This window comes from Pezoporus occidentalis, unplaced genomic scaffold (genome assembly GCF_034315485.1).
Source record: "Pezoporus occidentalis ecotype Australia unplaced genomic scaffold, CSIRO_AGI_Poc_V1 ctg29, whole genome shotgun sequence".
In the NCBI taxonomy this organism is placed as follows: domain Eukaryota; kingdom Metazoa; phylum Chordata; class Aves; order Psittaciformes; family Psittacidae; genus Pezoporus; species Pezoporus occidentalis.
Window position 1 is genome coordinate 3,104,907 of NW_026914829.1, and position 23,584 is coordinate 3,128,490.

The 23,584-nt window shown below is 40.2% G+C and overlaps 1 protein-coding gene across 1 annotated transcript; it reads right to left on the minus strand.

Annotated features, from left to right (window-relative positions):
- Positions 1–2,007: 2,007 nt before the first annotated feature.
- On the minus strand, positions 2,008–20,575 carry LOC134167467 (elongin-A-like). Its single transcript, XM_062626165.1, has 11 exons — positions 20,465–20,575; positions 13,124–13,180; positions 11,702–11,814; positions 9,946–10,645; positions 8,450–8,549; positions 7,442–7,615; positions 6,730–6,827; positions 5,758–5,938; positions 5,143–5,266; positions 2,361–2,479; positions 2,008–2,236 (listed from the first exon to the last, which is right to left on the minus strand). The coding sequence occupies exons 1-11, from the start codon at positions 20,540–20,542 to the stop codon at positions 2,175–2,177; spliced, it is 1,806 nt and encodes a 601-aa protein (XP_062482149.1). The 5' UTR covers positions 20,543–20,575; the 3' UTR covers positions 2,008–2,174.
- Between the last annotated feature and the right edge of the window lie 3,009 nt (positions 20,576–23,584).

Sequence of the window (23,584 nt, forward strand, 5' to 3'; positions counted from 1 at the left end):
CCTTCACACAGCTCTGCCATCAGTGTCAAGGACAGGAAAAGAGTTTTCCTACTTCAATTAATAATAAAAGTCTACTAGTTAAAACAACTATTTATTCTTTAATCTCCCAAGGGGACACTGCTGTCATGTATAGCAGCTCTGAATGGTTACAGCTGTGTTCTCTTAATGCCACAGTCCACCAAAAGGTTTAGTTACGGCCTTGTCTTTTCTTCCATAAAAGGATACCATCAACAGCTAGCACAAATAAAAGCAGTCTATCAAAAAAAGCCCAAATAGAATTCTTGAACCATTCATACTACACTTCATACAAACCTCCAACTGAATTAAGCTGATGAGCAATTAGACCATGACCAGAGCTGATTAATGGATAAAGGGTGGTGTGGTACTCTGGCCATTCAGCCAGGTTTAAGTCTTGAATAGCTCCTCACAGAAGCATTTGTCACATGTGTACAACAGACACTGCACTACCTCTCCTACTAGTTAATACTTGTTTTGATCCCAGAGATGGAGAAAGCTCCCTACAGAATTTCCAGGTCAAAACCCTTGTTTAGTCCTTTCATTCTTTTTAGTGCAACTATAATGCATGTAGAAAAAAACCCAAACAAACCAAAAAACAAACACAACACAGTAGCACACCTGCTGACTTAAAATCCCTCTATAAATAGAGCATTTGCACAAGCTGTCATGTACAGGTGACTATGTTAACTGACTATAAAAACCATTTTTAGTAGCAGTATTTTTGTAGTCTACCTGAATATTTATAGGATGGTGAGGAAATTCACACATAAAGGTGTCTGAAGTAAGAGACAGCAACCATTTTCATTATGATCTTACCCTGTGCTTCAGGAGGAGCTCTAGGATGCCAAATCCTATAGAAGTACAACACAAGACCTACTTGCAGGTACTAAGGGCGGTCTATAGAAAGAGTTCCTCCATTTGTAAGCCATGCCTTCAAGGCAAAGTCAGACTCACAATTTGTGCAAGTGAACTGGTTTAGATGAAGCAACTTACAAAGAAGTATCTCATTTCTAAAAGCAAACCCATTCACAGACCAACCCCAAACTGCAGCAGCACAACTCTTGAAAGGAGAGCTATTCAATACCAAACAGCTTTTTCACTTTGAACACACAAGGCTCGTTCAAGGTTGTGAGCTAGGCCTCTTCATGACAGGCTGAGAGCAGTAGATCAGAGTATAACGCAAGTTTTCCCGCATCTCCAAACTTAGATGAAGTGCTCGGCACAAGTTCTGAAAGATGACCATAGCATAAAACTCATTACATTCTTGGTTTCTCTTTGTTCTGCTTGTTCCTAAAATACTATCTCACATACAAGAGCTTAATGCCTTTAGATGGTATCACACAGCGAGAGGTCTGTTTTTAATTATTGTACCAAAAATGTCCCAACTAGACAGAGCTCACAAGTAACATTTTTTCATTAACTCACTGTCACGGCCTGCCCTATTTACCCTAGTAGTACATAAATCCTGCTTTAAAAAAAAAAAGGGGGGGGAATTTAAATTTAAACATTGTCTTCTCCTACCTCTCCTTTAAAAGGTCATGGCTTAAGTAAAAAGGGCTGAAAAACGTGGTGCCCTGAGGATGCCTCACAGCCCCATTTCAGCAGGTCAGCTCCAGGACTGTCTTATAATCAGTCTTCTGTTTCTGGAAGAGGAAAATCTAAATTCCAGCCAAATAATGTTGTTTTCATATGAAAAATATGAAAGTCTCTTTAGGAAAGCTTTAGCGAGACAAACACAGAATTTCTAATACCCTTTTGTGCAAGAGATGACAAGACCTCTTTGCAATTGCAATTAAGTACACTACAAGCTAGCTTTGGACCTGGCAAAATATACCCACAGCTTAACTGCTTCCATGAAAAGCTTATGCAATGTGTGCATAAACTGATAAAAACAGCATCTATAAAAGTCCACATAAACTTATCTGTCATTAGCATGTACTGACCTTATTTCAGTTCAGTTTTCCTCATTATGAATAAGAAAGCAGCAGATGAAAGAACTCAGATGTTTCAATTTTTATTGCAAATCATTTTCACCTGCAGTGTTTCATACCTATTTTAACTAAGGCAAAATGAAGAATGTTTGCATTAACATTACTTGCATTAGCTGTAGCATGATATACAAATAGTCACTCAGACTTCAAATACGTAGCCTCATTTTATCGTCGTCCAGCTCTACTCTTCAATGCTCTCAAAGTTTTCTTCATGATTGGTGCGATTTCTTCAGTAACAACAAAACAAAGAGACCAATTAGGATTACAGCTGTAAGGGACTTAAAATTATATTAGCATAATATTAAGCATATATTAACAGACAGCTTCATGATCTTAGTAAATTCCATTTACTTTTGATAGGCTTCTTTCCATCTTGAATCACTACACTTGAGCTACAGCTTCCACTGTTGCCAGCAGGGATTGGATTTGATGATACGTTATTTCTATTTCTGCTTTCGGGAATCTTCGTTCTTTTGAAGAAAAAAGAAAAGAGTGTTTGATATCAAACTACTACTTGCTTTGGCTCGTTTTGGAAAAAAAAAGGAAACCAAAATGCAAACAACTGATCACAAACGTTTAAGATATGTAAAAAACCAGGATAATTTAAATTAAAAGGGCTCTCACTGGTCACCTAGTCCATTTCCATTCTTGCACAAATTTTCCATTTATCAGATTTGATGCATTTTACTAATCTTTAAAATTAAATTATTGGACTTTGTGACAGATTAAAACATTTAGCAATATCACTGTGATTCATAATACCCTGTGTTACCGTTTGCTCTTTGTGTTTATTTTTCTCTTAGAACACAGGTGAACTGCTAACTACCTCTCTGACAGAAAATGAGGGCAAATTTACACAACCTTTTGGGGCTTTTTCCCCCACAAGTAGGAATGTCTAGCAAAAGGCACAGTAACTAACCCTAAATATTATGTTGGGATCCTCAACAGGACAAGGACTAAGGCAGACACAGATACAGAACTGATGTCCACTCTTAAGACAGTTAAACCAATGCAGTATTAAAGCAAGTGTCAGCATGATGTCACCAATCTGGGCAGTCTCGTGTGCCTCAGAGCCAGTCACTGACATCTGCTGCCAGTTACATATATATATTTACGTAGATATACACACCATTGCACACTGAACATGCAAGGGATCTGCATGTCTGCCACAGGACCTTTTTATCTCCTGCAAGATCAGCTTCTTAAGTGAAGACTTCATCTGTAAAAATTCTACAACTTGCAAAACCAATAGTTGTTCAGAGGACATGGTCAAAGCAATGAAGTCAAACTTATTGTGCCTAAACAAGCTCTTGTTTTCTCAAGAAGGCAAAGCAATGACACAGTTTCTTTCACACAACAGCAGGTCTTCCTAATTTATCCTGCCTGAGAAAAAAAAAGCATGCAGGACTTTGAGTACATCATTCAGCTACTGCTCCAGAGATTACTGGAGCAAAAAGGACATTTTACACTACTGCACTTGAAGCACCTAAACTGGAAGGCTGATCTGTCACAATAGAGACAACCTCACACAGTGCAGGTGAAAGCAAAAGCCTAACTTGAAGTGTCTTAACCTACTGCCTTGGTAGAGCGCTAGCTTTCCCTTGAAAACAGCAACATTATGGAAAAAAGCTTTCCAAGTTCATCAGCTAAAGGTGCAGCTATAAAAACATTGTATCTGATGCAAAAGCTGATTTTAAGAAGTTCCTATATCCAGGCTGTCAATCCTGCTCCATACCACCACTGTCTTGAGAAGTAAGTCAAGGCTGCTCCACTAAGTTAAGTTACTGAAAATTCACAAAAAGCACACTTTCCCCATGTTTTTTTTAGGTCATTTCCCCCCACCATGCTCCTTGAGCTCAGCACAGGTCAATTATCTTGTTCATGTGCCCAAGAGCAGTCAATTACTCAGCACAACTGCAGGCACTGCAGTATCAGAACAGCAACAACTTAAAATCACTCCCTTGATATGTTCAGCTACAAATCAGTCTTGCATCACATCTGCAGCAGCTTGAGTTTTATCCTCCCTGTTCCCAGATATCTATGACTAATGTATTTATCAACCTGCATAACTGTTCCCATATTCAGATTAATGAGAAGTGTTCCACCTGCCAGTTCCCAAAGGGACAACTTTGGAAGAGCTAGCTGAAGAGCAGTTATGCTGATATGAGAAAAACCACAAGCAGTGGGGACAAGGGAGTGCACCATGCTCATCAGCAGCCACAGCAGTGAGTGACCACAGCTTAAGATACCCACACTCAGGCAGTATGAATACTCTTCATAGCTTTTATGGTCCAGCTGCTGGTACATGGACTCATCGACTCATGGGGTGCTTCAGAATCAAACCTGAATTTTTGTTTCATACAAGAACAGGTATTTAAGCAGTAAAAGCCAGTAGTCTGTCTCCACATAGTTAAAAGGTAGATGCTGGTGCTACAGGTTTTATCTCCCTGTTGTAGCCATACTCTCAGATACAAGAAGGTTCATTAGGCTGGCAAGAACAGTAGGACAAACACCACATCTTGGCTTTGGCTTCTGTGGCTGTTGAACTACTCTGAAGTACAGTGTTACAAAGAAAAGTTGGGTTTGTGCTGTGCAAAGGAAACATTTGTGGAATCCCGGTTCTTTGTTCCATCAGTGACTAGTGTTTACTACTAGTACAGCCTGACTGTTCCAAACACTCCTTTAAGCTGCCAAAACAGAAACCTGCCATGAGGACTATTAAAAGTTGCAGAGATTCACTGAGTCAGCTACATCACTCCAGGCAGCTGACTGGGATTTTATGAAAGCAAGAGAACATGTGAGGCTACTGGACAGGCTTATAAACACAGAACATGAACACTGAAGTCTCCCCAAGATGTCAAACAGCATTAGTGTAATGCTGAGAAAAACAGGAGCATCCACTCACTCTCCAGTTGGAAGGGTGAATTCATCACCGGCACTTTGGAGAAACATGTGATGGCAACACATATGCAGCAGAAGAGCATAAAAGGCTTAAAAAGCAAGTTAGTTTCTGTTCACTAGCTGCTTAAAAAAGCAAGTACAAAGTCATTTATAACTTCAAAAATATTTTGCCAGCAAGCTATTGGACTGACAAAAGACATCTAAAATTAAAACCATACTACAGAACTCGTACTTGCACTTCTCTATGGGATGAAGTTGGGTGACAGGTCCTGCTGTCCCATGGATTTCTTGCTGCCTGCGAATGTTCCTTGGTGGTTTTGCTGCACTGGTCATATAAGCCATTTTTACTTGCCTGCCTAATACAGAAGAAGAGAGCAGAGGATATGTGACTTCTTTTGCCCATTACGGTCAAAGTTCAGTTGATAATATAGTTGTGTGGCAATTCCTAGGTTTAAATTTAGGAAAAACTAATTCAGGAAAGCGGAATCTGGTACCAAAGTAGTAACTGAACCACAGCAAATCACATATAGACTGCATGCAGTATTTCTTCATTTTAACATTGCTATTTGTAATTACATTTGCAATCTTTGCATTGCTGCTTAGAATCCACATTCTAACCAGTAGGTAAGATTGTCTACTGCATGCTGCAAGTATTATGCATTAATGTATTGTATTATTGCATACATATTTTTTGAGCAACTTGTAAGTTAAGTGTTCTTGATGTCTTCTTTTAGAGGTACAGCACTAGTGCTCAGTGCAAACAAATCACTAAAACCTACATATAAAGCACCAAGAATAGCAGAAGAAACTGAGTTTTGTAAGTGTAAAAGCTAGCCAAGGATTCTACCTTTTGGTTTCTCAGACTGAGCAGAAATAATATTTTTTGTAAGCGTCTTCAGTTTTTCTTCTCTCTGATTAAACAGTCTCAAGTACATTTCACGCCAAGACTCATATTCCAGGAGGCTCTTGCTTTTAAAATCTCTCTGGCAGTGTTTCTTCCACAAGTGGTCACATTCTTCTGTAAATGTCTAATTTGAACACAAGATATCTCAAAAACTTAAAAATAGTATTTTTCAAGAATACCTGTTAGCTGAGCCTGTAGACAAATCCCAATCCCCTGGTGGAAAAAATGCAGAACAAATCCCACCACACACGCTGCCACAGGTACCCCCAAGATGGGGAGTGGCAACACCATGCTGAGATACTGACTTCAGTCTAGAAATCACACAGCTTCATATAGCAGAGCTCTATACTTGAGTTAGTGAGTTATGCTCACAAGCCACAGTTGAGTTTCCAGCACAGGCTCAGGCCACACCAGATCTCAACTTCAGCCACAAGGAAAAACAGCCAACTTGCACTATGAAGTGCTGAACACTCCATGTCCAAATGCACCACAGAGCCAAAATCCTAACAGTGCAGATAAATCTACCACACATCAAGTCTCACCCCAGATACTTCCCAATTGGCATGCTTTTCAGCCTTAACAGCTTAACTTGGAAACAGCTGGTTCTGTAACAACTTCCCCAGCTACATCAGCAGTAAACACAGAATACTTTTTCCTTATTTTTGGAAACAAAAACACTTCTCTACCCACGCTGGCTTTCACTTAGTGAAGAGTAATAATTCTATAAAATGCTTTAAATCCTAACACTTGAGAAAGGAAGGCTTGATAATGACAGGTAAATTCAAAGAAATAAGTATTCAAAATAGAAAACCAGTATAACCCATGGAGAAACTTTATCACAAAAGGCACAAGGAAGGCAGAAACAGATGCCTCATGTCCTCCATGGTCCCCTGAATTTAACAAGGCAGAAATTACCGGATTACATTCCTCTATTCGAAGCAACTGCTCTGGTGTGCAACGTGTTAGCACAGGCTCAAGAATTTCAAAGGGCACACCTCCTACTTCATGCAGTGCTACAAAAGAGGACAGTACTTTTAGTATCTCATTTATTTTATGCAGTGGGTAACACCACTCAAACACTTTAAAAATGAGAATACAAGTTAATGTTAGCATGCCCTGACAGAACACATGTTTTGAAGTCAGGCTATGAAAATACTTATAAATCAGCAGTTCCATACCGACTGGCAGCTGTATTTGAGGATGCAGAAAGCATCTTTGAATAGCTATTGCCCTGTCTTTACAAATGTGCATTGCTGCTCTCTGCCTACACAACAGAATAAACAATTTCTTGACCACCCATTCTTATTTATGTAAACAACCATCTCTGAGGGGGGAAAAGAAAAAAAAAAAAAAATCAGTTGGCTTTCTGGCTTATAATCCACAGGACATTATATTTTAACTAAAAATTGGAGCTTTACGAGAACGTAGGCTTTCAAAACAAAGGTACATTTTAGCATGGCTGTAAATCCACTTTATTTATATGCCTTTCAACCTGCTCCAAGTCACCATTTATAGGGAGAGGCAGTATCCTTTAGCAGGCCAGTTGCTCGAGGTACAAGCAACGGAGAAATAAGAAATCCGATACACTTTCAGGCACAGTCTGCTACAAATCCCTAAAAGTACTCACAATCAATATTATTTTGAAGCACACGGATGCACTGTTCATACAGCGTAAGCATCTTTGAAAGACAGGCTGGTTTAGAGCCAGAGTAAACTTGCATTTTAGAGTTCAGTCTCCGTCCTGTGAATTGAACTGTTTCACTGACTTGCTGGGGTGCTTCTACAACAGGTGCTATGGAAGCTGCAAACAAAACATCAGGCAAAGATTCCTTTATCTCCTGACATTTTAAAATATTTTAAACATTCAGCTCTGAGAGAAACATAGCTGGTAGGATACACACATTCATTTTTCTTGAAATACAGCATTACCACACTAGTTTCGGGGCCCTTACATGTATTATTACATGTTGCAGAAGTCTAACACCAAACCAGCATATATATTGAAAGTGAGCTGCACCCACTCAAACCAGCCTTACATAATTTAGCTCAGGTTTACATGAGCTGTATTCACATCTACATTACTCTGTTATCAGTCAGCAGCACATTACTGATCTTCCTGAGCTACCCTACAGAACCCAGAAGCTGCAGCAGCAGTGATGTTTCAAGACCAGATGGATACGAAACCACTGAAATCTCACAAGAGATGCTAAGGGAACCACCATCACTTTGTGTCACTGACCTATAAAGGTCTTAGAAAGTTCTTATGCTGAAGGTAAACCTAGTGCTTCTTCTATTTGTTTTATCTAAGGTAGTACCTACTAAGGCTTTGCCTATTGTAAGGTATGGACAGGAGTAAAAATAAATGGAGCCTGCAGAACTACCACCTGATCAATGCCTCCTGTACATCTGTGATAACCTTCCACAGTATTTCTTTATTCAGCAAGCCCTAAGAGCCTTTATAAATCCTTTCAGCTTCAACATGATTTCCACAGACAAGAAAGTGAAAGCAAGGCATTTCTTTGCCATGGACAGATGATCTAGTATAGTTTAATTAGGAAAAGGGATACAAACATCTCCACATGGAGCTGTAAAAACCTGCACTATTTCACATTTATCAACCTTGCATATCACTTACCTTTAAAGTCTGCAGCATACGGGGGAGATGAGATTGAGATGTCTGTCAGAAATTTAGGCAGTGGAGTATTAAGAAGATCTTGGAGGGATGCCACCTTGGCCTGTACACAGACAAGGAAATACTGCTTCAATATTACAAGTCTGGGTTTACCGAGGCTTAAAATAAGCTACAAAAACAGCCCTTAAGCAAATCATGAAGTTAACTAGGATAACTAGAATAACTGCTTTTCTGCACTAAAATCTAGTCACTGGATTACTTTCCAGCACACCCTTTCATATTCTTACTTACCAAGACTACATCACAAAAGGATCTTAGGGGGATATCTGCAATTAGTGCATAAAAAAGGATTAAAGAACAGAGAAAATATGTTCAGCTAACAGGGTTTCAGATAAATCACTATTGAGGTTAGAGGCATGCAGTGAATGAGACAAAAAACACAAGATGACAAAACCACAATTAAATGTTTAAAGGCAAACTAAGTCTCCTATATTGCACTGGATAAACTGATTAGCCTATTTGTTTTCCACAGATAACCCCTTAAAAAGGAATTTAAAGACACTGCAATCTGGCAAGTACGGGTTCCTACAAATGCTTGGCATCATATGAACATCTAAATTGGTGTACTCCAATTGGAAGCTAGGCACAGCCCAAAACTTGCATCACCCTGAGCTTCATCTCAGTATCTTTAATAACTTTCATAACTGCTTGAACATACAAGATTTTTCCTCAGTTTATGCTAGAGTATCATACACAAGCCTCAACATTAATATTTCTCTGTTTGGACAGAAGATACCATATTCAGATTGCAGATCTACCACAACAGGTAAAGCCAGAACCTTTCACATCACAGTAAAGACTGAAGAGATCTCCAATTCCCAGTGCACAAAAGGGCTTCATTTAAAAGGTCTAATTAATGCACATTTAGATCTACTTTGGCTCAGAGGAGCTATTTAAGTCTCATCTCCCTCAAGGACTAGGATATTTCAATTTGCAAACATATAAGCCATTTTTAGATGCTGTACTGTGGTTTACTTCAATGCCTTAAAAAAAAAAGTTCATTTCTACCACATATCTTAATATTCACTATTACAAACTACAGCATCTGACAAAATGACTGTGCTATACACAAACAACTGCTGTAGTCACAAACCAGGCTGGTCAAGAATGGAAGAAGGGGATATCTTTCCAAAAGTAAGCACTTTTACTTTGCAGGTAAACAGCAGATTAGCTTATAGAGATTGAAGACTATTGCCACATTGGAAATCATCTTAAAAATACAAAACAAATCAATTGTAAACTGCCAGTATGCAATAAATCGGGGGGGGAGGGGTTTACCCCAATTATTGCAATTATTAGCAACTGCATTGCAATCATCATGCCAGCACCAGGCAAGCTGTTGCTGAAAATAAATACAGCTGAATTAGACTGAAAATGAGTCCAAAGCATTTATTCATCTGCAGTTTATTTGCTATTATCTCAACCACACAATGGTTTACCTTCTTATTGGGAATTTCCAATTGAGCATCCTCACATTTTTTTACGTCTTCCTCTGCCTCTTTCACATAGGAAAAGTTTGAAGTCTTTTGTAGTAACAAGCTGTCTTTCTGTTCAGAGCACTTTTTTGGCTGTGCACCTGTAGAGTAAGCCTTCCTCTTTCTTTTCTTTGTAACCTGATCATAAGTAAGGTAAGATTCAAAAGACATCGTAGGGGGCTCAAATTCCTCATCACTAGATAATTTGGCTTTGCTTTTTAGGACAAGTTTTTGCTTTGGTTTCTTCACATGCTTAGGATTCCTCTTTTTGGAAGCATCCCTTCTAGGCTTTTTCTTCAGCTGTGGCAAGTCTTTATTGGCTACAGAGGAATGCTGCTCTTCCGAAAAATTCTTGCTCTCTGTAGAGGTTCTCTCTTTGAAGTCACTTTCTTTAGCTCGAGGACTGGTACCCTGGGAAGCATGCTCATAATCACCGTTGCTACATTCTTTATTATCACATTCTTTTTGAGACTCAGAATCTGTACCTTGGTGGATCTTTTCAATACAAGTATGCTGCTTATTCAACTTTTTAGAATCGGGAGCACTGTCAGAACTTCTGGAGGTCAGTACAGATGCTCTGAACTTCTCTGAAGGTGTAACCTCCTTGGAAACGGAAGATTTTGTCTCATCTTTTTCAGTATTTTGTTTTCTTTCTCTGTGAGTGCTGAAACATCAAAAAAAAAAAGATTAAATCACATTCCATGCTACATCTGATGTAAATTCCTGAACAATCTTTTTACTATATTAATAAAACTAGAAGCATTAAAATCACACCATGCATAATTTTAGAAGCCCCAGACCTGTACTCTGCTGTGGTCTTCCATTATCAGTACAGAACCCCAAAGCAGAAGCTCTTGGGCCCTGCACCACTAATACTGCAACAAGAACTGACAGCAAGACAAGTCAGGAGTACAGCCATAACTGTCAGTAGGAAAACATGCTTGAAATGCTTACAGGGTGTTGGATACCACTTTTTAGACAAGCTTTCCTGCATGCTTTATAACACAGACATGGTACTTCAAATAATGAAGAGACAGAATTTATGACATACTCTGGAGGTGATACAGATTACAACTGGTCAGCCTGCTTTATCACAGTTTCTGGTATTCCACTTCCCCATTGTTTGAACAACTTCAGACTTAAAATGCAATATTTAATCTAAACCTCTGGCTTTCTCAGCTAAAATGCCTCAGAAGGTCAGAGGTCTGCAAAACATCTGAAGCACTCAGTTTGGACATGGTGGTGGTGGCTGCTTCATTCTGAAGAAGTCACACCTCTTCAGTGGGACTCCTCCAGTACTGGAAGCCTCTCTCAGTCCACTTTAATAAGAGCATTATAGGAAAGCCCTCTATAGAGGCAAATCACTGGAGAGCTGCTTCATTTAACCACCACCTCTGGGAAGAAAGAGCAAGCTTCCTACTTCCCTGAAGAGCAGTGCCCACCATTGGCTTAGTTCCACTTGCATCAGCTGGGACTTAATTTGTGCCAATCAAAAGAGGCAGTCAAAGTGTGAGTGCTGAATGGCTAATTGACCAATCCTGGTTACTCTGATTTGTCTGCCGATATTTTATAAAAGCAAAATTTATTTCTTCCACTCAATTTATGTATTTGTCCTCATGCTTACTTGTCATTCCAAACACTTTCCTAAGCTTTCCAAGCTGTATTTTATAAAGTTACACTACAGTATAATTAACTTTCAGAAAAAAGTTAGCTCACCTACCTTTTCTTTTCAGAAGGAATAAGTTTCTTCCATTGTTTTACCAGGGTTTTAGCTATATTCCCAGCAGTGGCATGTTTCTTAAAACTGTTAACTGTTTTGCCTATGCCAGTTTCCTGTTGAAGATAGTGCAAGAAAGATGGGCAGAATAAATCAAACATCCCAAATAAAATCTTCTCCAAAACCACTACAAACAGTATCAACGTATTAGTCAGAGTAGTCTTATGGCAGCTAAAAAATAAACACATTTTTTTATGCCACAAACAGAACTGAAGGTAGATATTTATAACCAAATACAGGGAATAAAATACAGTCTTAATACATACAAATAAAAAGTCATTTTCTTCCATTAAATGTATTTATTTCAGTAATTACACTTGGCTCAAATGCTTATGCCCACAAAATTCATACTGCTCGAGTGAATTATGTTTATCAACCCTTTAGGCTTACACAGGTACATTTTAGCATGCTAGAGAGGCCATATGATGGACATACTGTAATGCAAAATGCATCTCAACCACAACAGTAGTGGAGGGGTTAGAGAAGCAGAGTTCATATGACTAAACTCAGTCTCAGTTTCAGCCATAGGGGAAATAAAAAAGCATACTTAATTTTACTGGAGAAACCAGAAAATGACAGGTTTTATTTTCATGTTAGCATTTAGCCTATTTATGTTCTTCAAATGCATTAAAAAAATATGTGGAGTCCCCAGCTGTAAGACATCTCTTTCCTCTATTTGACTTGAAGGCTTTCAAAGTCTGTCAGATTATAAAACATGCAAGCTTGCTGCACACATGAGTTGTCTGCAGAAGCCCTTTGTTATTTTAAATAACTAACTGCAATTTTGTTTCCCAACTGAAAAAAAAAAAAAAAAAAAAAATCAGCATTTTTCTTCCCAGAACATAGACACTTTGCTCATAATAACGCAAAGCCAGTGTAAGAATTTCTAATACAAAATTAGATACGATGCATCTTGGATAAGGATACAAGTCACAAGTATCCTTACTTTGGATGCCTGCTCTTTAAATGAAATAAATTAATTTTGAACTGTGAATAAGAGACAAGATTTAGACCACTGACCTAGAGAACATTTTACCCATATTTGTTTAGTTTTACACATTGACTTGAAATCAGTTTTACAGTGAGAAGAAACCACCTCTGAGCAGTAAAGTATTCTCTATATGCTCAGATTCTTGGTCAGTACTATCACTGTTGGCATAATACTGCATTTGTCAAGCATTATGCCCAGCTTTCACTTCATATTTGTTATATAGATTCCATGATTCCCTGCACAAGCCTCTAAAGAAATCATGATTAAGAGTCAAAATTACAAAATGCAACATATTCGCTGCTTCTATGATTGCAGACCGCTGACATTCACACTGTAAATCACTATGGAAGAATAATGTATTATTGGTCACTTACCACTAGAATATCCAATGATATATCCAAATTCTGTAGTACCTCAAGGGTTTCTATAATCTGGAAGAAAGCATCAGATGCATAAATTCTATTCTGTTTTTCTCATTCTGACTCACACACTTATTCCAAAACCACTCAACAGTGTTAAAAGGAACATCCAGTAACTCCAGGAAAAGTACTCCTTTATTGCACAGCAGGGCTGTGTTTGAAGTCTGGACTGTGAACCAGGATAGTTCTGTAACACCAGAATATCCAGTAGGTACAAATTTACCACAGATTACATTAAAGATCAATAATACAGTAGTATATCTGTAGAACAGGCTACCTACATATGGCCACACTCCTTGTGTAGCAGTGACCCCTATTTGCCACAGAACCAACAGAAAAGCCACATTATGCAGAACCACCATGCAAAAAATCAGCAAGTCTCCCAGTCAGCAGCACCATTTTTCCATCTGCCCAGGCCAAGAAAGGCCTATAGAGCAGGTGGGAGCCCATCTGGCAAAAAATAAGGTTTTGAAAGCTTAACTCCATTTTTTATATTAAAAAAAAAAAAACCAAGCTCAGGCTACAACAGCTGTTCTGTTTCACACTGATAAAACATGCACCTGCTACAAAGTTCAGTGTTTTACATCAAAACAGGAAAGAATTTTTTTAAAACAAAATGCTCATATTCCTATGAGAAGTGTTTTAATAACACAAAAGTCTCATTTATAAGCAGAGGATAAATTTCTTTGGCAATATAATCAATTCCTTGGGCAATAGGTATGCAGCACTCCCAGAGTCTTGCAGTGGACCACACACAAGCATCTTGCCTTATCTTTCACAATCTTCCATGGAGCTATGTTATGTAGATGACAATTAATGTGCAACTGAACTAACAGCATTTCTTAACACTTTCACAAAGCCTGAAGTTGTTCAGATCATTGCCTCTTAAATGGCAATAGCAGGAACTTGCAGGAATGCAAAACAGACTACCCAGAAAACTACCAGAAACTTTTAACAACAGTAATAGATATGCTAACTTAACCAATGAACTGTCATTTATCATCAGATATTGCTTCTGAAATGGTGCTGCAGGAGGCAGAAGAGGTACCAGAATAAGCAAGTAGCAAACTTGAAGCAGCAATTTACAAACTGCAATGGGGGTATTTTTCTCTACTGTTTTTTAAGTTCCATTGCTCCTATAATGCATTAGTAATGTAATCCCACATTTGACACTGAATTTCACTGTGTACAGTGGGCTCTATCCACATCCCTGATACGCAGTTCTTCCTGCAAATTATCCACCTTCTTAACAGTGTTTGAGACCTAGAGAAATACAGGAGAAATGCTCCACAGCCTGGGAAAACATGAGAGAAGCTATAATGGTAAGACATACACCTAAGACCAGAGGTAGCAACCCTCTCCCACTTAAGTACAAAATGGCAGGATACCTACAAAAAAAGAAAAAGGCTTGCTGAGCAAAATTTCAGAACCAGTACAAAACCCATGTGAAGTTTTGCTTACCTCCTATTTAAGATTAAGACAGTCCATGAGCCAGCAAGTTATTTAAGACTACCTATAATGAAGTTAATTTTGCATCACAAGAGAGCTATTCTTCCTTCTGAGAAGAATACAAGCTTAACATTTAACTTGTTTCCAGATGCATCAGAGGTATAGGCTACACGTTTAATGACCTGAAGACTTCTAAACAGTCCCACAAGGGAAAAAAAAGTGTGGCAAAGATGCTTTAGAAAAAAAAAATCCCATAGAAAATGCTTGCAATGCTAATTACAAGCATTAGTGTCAAGTTAGGTTGTTTTTTTGTTTAATTTAGTTTAAAAATATATTCCTATTTATTTATTTTGCAATAATCCATTACTGACAGGTTATGTTGTGCTATACAGGATGACTGAAGCAGTGTAAACCCCTGGGAATAAATCCCACAGACAAGAGACAAATCTGCACATGGAAGAACACTGAAAGATTTCTTCCATCAAGTTACAAAAAAAAAAAAAAAAGCACAGGGGTTTTGACTGTTTCCTTTTGATGGGCTTCAGACTATGTTAATTCATAAAGCACAATTAATTTCAGAAGAAGAGATTCAGGAAGAAGGCAATTCCTATTCATATAACTTCAATCCAACAGGCTAAATTACAAAAGCACCTAGATGACAAGTATGTCCAAAAGCAGTCAACACATTTTAATGAAAGACAAAGCCACAGACCACACTGTTCATTTTGCTTTCTTGATATGTGTTTCACATTTGGCAAATTTAAGACACACAAAAGGGTTTCATTGAGAAGAAACCAGAAAGCACTGATCAAACATTCTGCTTTTAGAAGTGATCCTGATCTCTTGAAAGCAGGGAACTGCTCAAGCTGCAGTGAAATCAGCAGCTGTGTGTGCACAGAACCAGCAAAGGAAAAGAGAGCTCCATTTGCCTTGTACTGTAACTTGGCAAGGTAAATAGCAGCATCCAGCCTGCCAACAGGCATTACCCATCTCCAAGCTGTTGGCACTTAAAACCAAACATATTTACAAACACAAACAGCAAATTTAATTTGTGGAGAACATCAGTACAGCAGAGAAACTTTGTGTATATTTATCCTATTTGCTAAAGAGCTCTGATTTATTTATCAGACTAAGCATGGATGTTTGCTTTTTAAAGCAAAAACATCAAGCTCCAACGTCTACCAGACTTTAGTGAAGGCCACAAAAACATACTGTGATGCACAGGACAGAGTAAAGCCTGTCACTGAAACTAAAGCTTGTTAGAAACAAACTTTGGTGTCATTGTATTTATATGGTAGAACATTACAATTACTGTATGATGGTGCTTTGAGCAACATGGTCTAGTAAAAGGCATCCCTGCCCATGGCGTGGGGATTGAACTAGATGATCTTTAAGGTAGCTTCCATGCAAACCATTCTATGAATCTATGAAAATAAGGCAGAAAGTATTTATCTTAAGTTCATTCTGAGCAGGCCTTCAAGAACAAGATGAAGATTGACCATTCAGATACCTTGCTCTAACCGTACTTTTTACTGAAGCATTTGTAGCCCATCTGGCTCTTACCTCACTAGACTGTACCCAGTAACTTCTTTTCCCTCAAGTTCTTCCACATGTACACAACACATATGTAACCCTCCACTGGTTTTCAGACTATTTTCCTTTCATACCACTACCAGCTATACCCTTATGGAAAAACTCTATTGACTTTAAAGACATGGTAAACTTCACAGAAGGTAAAGTTTATTAAAAAAACAAACAATTACAAAGAACATAGATGTTACCTCTAGATACAATTCCTGAACTATTCTATGTAATTCCTAAATACTGATTTCTAAAGAATGATCCAAAGCTTCTAGGATTGTTGTTTTTACAATAAACAGCATTCTAAGCAAGCCCAAGACACAGATGTTTATGCAACAGACAGACAACAGAAGCAAAGCCTCGTGGACAAACAGAGCTGGCACACTCATACTGCTCTGAGACAAAAGCAAAGGTGACAACAGGAGCAAGAGGGAGCTAAAAATGAAGGGAAAGAGGGAAAGCAGGAAGGCACTGGAAAACAGAGAGCAATGGTAATGAGCAGTGGGTAAGAAGCATGTGAGCAAACAAAAATTTTCCAGAGTCAAAACTGAAAGTGATGATAACAGCAGATCCCAACTGTGCCAAGTTTGATCTCTTCCCACTGCACCAGTGTTGTGTCATTATCCCTTATACAAGTGTTGTACAATCTCATTTTTTTTTTTCTACCTGAGCCTGGACCCTCAAGAAAGGATGGGACCAATAACAGACCCCCTGGCCTTCTGCGGTCAAGGGACTGGTTCAACATTTCACCCCAGTAGCTTTTTCCTGCTTCCTCTCCTTCCCTCCTTGCCCATTAGCTGCGTATCTCTCTCTCTGAGGAATCCCCATGATGAGCTCATGCTGATCTGTAACACAGCCCATAGAATTTCACCAAGTCCGTAACTTCTGGCTGAGCTAGACACCTTGTCTGAAAGGTCACCAAGACTCTGAAGACAACACGTTAGGAAACCCAACACATTCCCAAGTCATTTCTCTGCCCTCTATCAAACCCACACACCCCCCACCAAAACACAGCACCACAACTGTTAGCTAAAAAAACATGTCTAGTTTTGTTTCCAGCTACTGAATCTAACGATCTCTTTCTGCTAATGAAATGTTTCTTTCAAACATCTTGTACAATACAAATGTAAACACTAATTACATACTTTAGCTTGGTTTTTCAGTTTCAGCAAGTTATGCTAGCCAGACCTACCTACAGCCATTCTCTGGCTATCTTTCCAGCTTGGCAGTGCTTTTAAAAACAGTCCCCAGAACAGGACGTAATATTCCTGTAATTGTCCCTCTAATACTATATAGCAGTAATAACATAACCCTGCTAAGCTACCCAAAGATAGCATTTACTCCATAAGCCACTGCATTGTGCTGCAATTTCATGCTCAACTGGTAATACATCAGAGCTCCGAATCATTTTATGAGTCAATGCCTTCCAAAACACAGTCTCCTATCCTGAGTGACCTACATTCATAGCTCCTAGCTGTGACTTTCCACTGAGCCATGTTAAAATGCATGCTGCTCAAATGAACATAGCCTAGCACATGATCAAAGCTGGTTTCTAGAATGGTCTCCCTTCATTCACCACAAATTACTCCAGTATTTGTAGCATTTCCCTACCACACTTGCTGTCTTCTAAATTAAGAAACATTTGACTAGCAGCATGTCCAGAACAGATGCATGATCAGCTCTCACCCCCAAAAATCCCACAACAAGCCCACAACCAAACCCACAAATTCATATTGTTTTTTCATGAGGTCTAGCACTTATTTTTGGTGAGTGCAACTGAAATCCATTTTATGTATTGCATCAGGTCCATAACACTGCTACTGTAACCAACATCATACAGAAGCAAGCCAAATGCCTTAAGAGATCTGCATATATTTATGACAGCTGGTGTCAGTTGACTATAATTTCAGATAAATTTGGCAGGACATATCTACATAAAGTCTCAAAGTGGCATGGATCATGGCAACATCCTTTAGTTCTATATAAGGTACATCTTATATGCAACATCATGCAGCTGTTCTCATTCCTCCATGATCAATCTCAATGAAGACCATTTCATTTACCTGCATAAACAACAGCACAGTACTTTTTTCCTCTCCTACTGAAATTCTGTAGTACCTTGAGCATCATTCAATACCTAAATCATTTGTTTTGCTCGTTCTTTGGTCAATTCTCTGAAAACTCACTGGGGTAGCTACAAAACCTCACCCATTAAGAAGCCTTTGACATGAACAATAGAGGTTCTGCATCTTCTCTGGTTACTATCAGATCCATGAGTATTCAGAAATTATTAAAAAGTGCCAAGAAATATTATTCTCCTGTACAGAAATAACTGACACCACCAACACTTGGACACACACATCTGTAATGCTGATACACATACCTAAAATTTTTCTCTTTGCCTTTAAAGATGATAATCACGTTTTCTATTACTAGATTTACCTTTTATTAGCAGTGCAAGTCATGAGTGCAGACTTCTGACTATCAGTTTCTCACTTCCCCAGCAACTCCTTAGTCCCTGTTATTTGTAAATATTTCTATTTCAGTAGACAGCTTCTCCAAGGACAGCAGAAGTGCTGCAGCACCACCATTAGTCTCATTTTATGCAGCACTTGCTTGAAGTCATGGTACAAAAACTGCATCTCCTTCCTTAACGAAACCCATCTATGGGGCTATACACACTTTTTCACTCGAGTTGAATGTGTTTTGAAGCTTATTGGCTTGTGATCACTTAAAAATTAATTACCTCTAGAACTGTTTGTCTTTTCCCTTTCAATCTCTTGTTCAAAACAGGGTATCAACACCAACCCCAGGCATTAAAAAAGTCAAAGACTGCAACATCTGATAACTTCTGTTGCACAAGGGATTTTAAATCTACTGAACTGCAAATTGAAACATCAGAAGCAGCACCGGCAGAGATATTTGCATTTTGCACAGATAAAACCTACAGCATTGGCATTCAGGAAGATAAACCATTACTGGCCAGGAGAATCAGTATTTTCTATATACGTATACATACACACACTTTGAAAAGGCACAGCAGGTATGTTTAATAACTAAGCTTTTCAAGTTCATTAACTACCACATGCATCGCAGATTTTGCGGCCACCCTTCAGATCCAAATACTTCTATGAACTTGTATCAAATTTTAGTGTTTTAGAAATCTATCACATCTATCAAATGCATTCTGTACTTTCAAATGGAATTCAACCCTCAAAGAAAACCCACCTTTTTGAGTACACCTTCTTCAGTCAAATGTGATTAATTACTTTGCAATACATTAAGGCCAATCTGGCACATACTGCTTGGCTTCCATTCCCTTCAGGGTCCAGGCTGCAGCTGAGAGAATGAGGGTGTCTTCCCCCCCCTCAGCTGCCCTGCAGTCTGTGCTTATCTCGCCTTTTGCCTCTGTACTTCAAGGGTGTCAAGCACAACTTCCATAGGCTGCTCTGATCCATCTCCCCACTAACGTGTGCTTACTTCAAGTATTCCTTATCTAGTCCTTGCAGGTACTACCACCCGACAGAGATTATTTGATTTTTTTTTATTTTTTTTATTCGGAGATAAGAGCAGCTTTGGTCTTGAGCACCAGGAATAAGAATGCAGGGTGTTACAGCTCCCTCTCCTCTTGCTGCACACCATTGAAACAAAGCAGAAATACCTATTTCGCCAAGAAAAGCCCTTATGAACACAAAAATTAGCACCCTTGCTGTTGCATTTCCACCTTCTGGCCAAGCTGACAAGACTTCATGAAGCCAGTGTTCTTGTTAGATCATTACGCGGTTAGATACAAGAACGTAGCCTTGTTTTCCTTCTCTTCCTCACCTGACTGCACGCATGGCCTCTTGACCACCCATAGAAAGCCTTAGCCCTCACCCAGGAAATAACCACGCATGACCTGACGGCCACCAGCTCTCCTTCAACCCCTCCTGGTCACAAGAAGGGACGGAAACTAATCGGCGACTCAGGGCCGCAGACTCACGCACGGGTTCCCCCGCCGGGGCCCGGCGCGCTGCACTCGGCACGCCCACACCCCTCTCTCCTTGCTCGGCAGCGCCAGCAGCCGATGCGGCAGGCGGGCAGCGGCAGGGGGCAGCCCGGGCGCCTCAGGGCGGCGCGGGCCAGCGGCCTCAGCCTGCCCTACCACGGCGCTTCGTCCGCCAGCAGCACCGCCACGCCCCCCGCCACTCGCGCTGAGGGGACACGCAGGAAGCAGGGCAACCCCCGCGTGAACACTGCGGCCAGAGCCGGGGCGGTCGCGGGTACCTCGTCGGGCTCCTGAGCGCCCCCCAGCCTCTCCTTCAGCTCCAGCACCCGCCGCGCGGTGCTCCGCCCCTCGGCCATGGCAACGGGACCCTCCCTGCCGCGGCCGGGTTCTCAGCCCTCGCTCGCCCCTTTTGTAGTAGCGGCCGCCGCGGCATTGGCGATTTGGAGGAGCGGCCCGGCCCTGCCCCCGCAGGGGTCAGCGGTGCCCACCGTTTTTTCAGATCCCCGCTGTGCTTTGTGCGCCAGGCCGGGTCTTTCGAGCCGCCCTATGCCTACGCCCGAGCTTTCCCTGGGGACTCATGGGCGGGGGTCAGGCCCAGCCGAGAGGCGGGGCGGGGCGGCCGAGCCCCCCGCGCTGGCCGGGGCTCTGGTCAGGTCTCACGGGGGCGGGCTCCGGCAACAGGCCGCGATCCAAGGTGGCTCAGCGCTGCTGGGCTGTTCGCAGGTAGCTGCGGCTGACCTGGTGTTTGCTACCAAACAGCAATGATAAAGGCTGCATGATTTTCTTCGTTCTGCCTCTCTTGACTTAATAATACGCAGTGTGCTACTGACCAAGCACAGCTATAGTTGAAGTAATACCATGGAGATGAGTCGGGGATGGGGAGGTGGGGAACAGCAGGCTGCACCAAGGAATGGCATGGCACATACTCTTTCTCCTGCAAGAGCAGCAAGGTGTGCCCATCAGTACAGACTTGGCACCCTCAGGAGAAGCTGCCATGAGAGGTCTGTGCACCCGGGGTGCACTGAGTGATGCAGGTGGTAGGTGGCACACCGTTAGCATCAGTCACGCACATTTGCTTGTGCAAACTTGTTCAGTTACCAGTAAGGTCTGTGGCATTTCTGTTGTCTGTGGATGGCTGTAAGGCTGCTTAGTGGCACGTTGAGCACTGTGGCTTGCATAGCAATAGCGAGGCCAAGCCTCTTGAAGACATGGCTGGCAGGCACCCTACTGCAGTCCTAACATGCAGGTGAAAGCAGCACTCAGGCTGAAGAGGACATCGTTTGTTTTGTGTTTGTTCTGCCTTAGAGTCTGATGGTGAAAGCACTTTCAGGTTCTGCAACTCCCAGCATGGCTTCTCTCTCATTTCTTAAGGTCACAAAAGATGTAGGACAGGGAATTGGTCTTTGGTGCTGTGTGAACTGCACAACTGAAACAGGATCTCTGCCATGGAGGTTGCTGAGGGTGAGCATGTCAAGGACTCCAAGATCATTGAGTCCCTCCTAGAAGAAATCCATGGGTTTTTTACTATTTCTGTGGAAGTTAATGTAGATAGTATATAGACACTTTTCACTCTCTAAAGCAGTGTTTGGGGGAAACATTAAAAAGAATGTATCCAGTCTGAATTACAGGGGACTTTTAAGTAGGCAAAATTCTGGTGTTTGCATGTTAGGGTTACTACCCTTGCAAAATAGATCTTATTACAGCTTGGCCCAGTGTATAGCAAATTTACCAGTAGAAAAACCAAAATAGCTGGTAGGGCAATACAGTAGGTAGAGCACTCAGGTTGGATATAGAAAAAACAAATCCAGGTACTTGTTGCAGACTGTTTCTCCGGTTTCCATGCTCGTCTTTTGATTTTACAGAAGTAGTTAACTCATCTTCACAGTGTGTAAAGACTTCATCAACTCTATCCTAAAATCAGCCATCCACAACCAGTTACATTTTCTTTATTTTTCTGTACCTAACAGTATGAAATTACTTCCACAGAGTGGCATTTATGCAGAAGAAATCTTGGAAGATTTCACTGCTAGTGGGGAAGTTCACACCAGCATTATAGTTAAAGTAATCGTTGAGTAGGGAAGTTGAGGCTTAGACTGTCATATGGGTTATGTGATCGAAGCTGAGTTTCCCATGAGTTGTTTGAAAGCCTTAATTATCAAGTTACTGGGATGAGAAAAATCTCTTTGCTGCAATTCTGCCCAGTTATTCTGAAATACCATGATTTCTTGCTAGTGAAGAAAAAAACATTTAAAATCTAAAAAACTTTCCTACAAGAAAAGTGTTTCTAGCTCAGATCTAACTGCAGTATTTTTCATATTGTCATAACTGGCAGAGGGAAGAATTCCAAGTTTACTTGTTCTTCAAAACTGCTGGCCAATGCTGATTGTTACAGGAATTCATTTGTTTGGCATCAGTGTAGGACTCCTGTCAGGACTATCCTAGGATCTTTGACATGCACTACTGCATAGTCTTTGGCTGAATGTACACAAAGGGCTTAGAGCAAACAAAGCAGTCATGATCTAAAGCTGAGCCTGAGTTTTGTGAACATCTTCAGCTGACCAAGGTAAAATCTCCATGTGGCCATGCTGTGATGCTTGCATTCCACCAGCAATTCAAAGCATGCTGACTTAAAAAAAAAAAAAACCTGTCTGTGCTGATACAAGAACTTTCCCTATTGCTGATTCTGACTTCCCCCCCCTAAAAATGTTAAAATATTACTGCATGAACTGCTACTGCTGCATGGATTGATAGTATTGTGCTTAGTCATTCGCATACACCAGTTGATTATGGAACAATTACATATTTTTTTCCCCAAGATTCACTCATACCTAAAACAATACAGCCAGAGAGGCAAAAAAAGTACTACTCCCTCTTGTAACAGAGAGGATAATTCATAATGTCATTCCAAGAACTTAATATCAAAATGTTTTATAGTAATTAATTTCAATTACATTGGAAAAGAAATAAGCAGAAATGCAAGAGTTTATTTTCAAAATATAAGGGAAACAATGTTAAGAAAATCTGAAAATTAAAAAAACAAATCAACATTTGATTAAAAATGTATCATGATATGCAGCTAATCCTGATACTGGTTATTTTCTGAAAGACTTTCTTCATGTACAAATTAATGGAAAATGGTATGACTAGTTCCAAGATCAGCTTGCATGCCGCATAATGCCAAGTACACTATCAGTTGTCCTCTGATCTTGAAGACCAAGTAACTAAAGGTTCAGTGGGTTTTTTCCCTAGCATACAGACAAAGTTTGAGAATTATGGCAGATGTTTGAGAACTGTGGCAGAGATTGCATCAGCATTAGTACACTGAGATGTTGAGACATGCCCCACAAGATCGTCATTGCTATACTGCACAGCTCAAAGCATGTTCAGTGGTTTCTGGA

Bases quoted from the DNA above. Each gene is read 5' to 3' on its own strand.
- LOC134167467 (XM_062626165.1), bottom strand. From the start codon at position 20,542: ATGGCCGAGGGGCGGAGCACCGCGCGGCGGGTGCTGGAGCTGAAGGAG. The intron at 6,828-7,441 runs GTGAGTACTTTT...CCTCTTTTGTAG, and splicing joins GCTTCAAAATAATATTGATT to CACTGCATGAAGTAGGAGGT. The intron at 2,480-5,142 runs GTACGAGTTCTG...TTTCTTCAAAAG, and splicing joins CATCCCATAGAGAAGTGCAA to AACGAAGATTCCCGAAAGCA.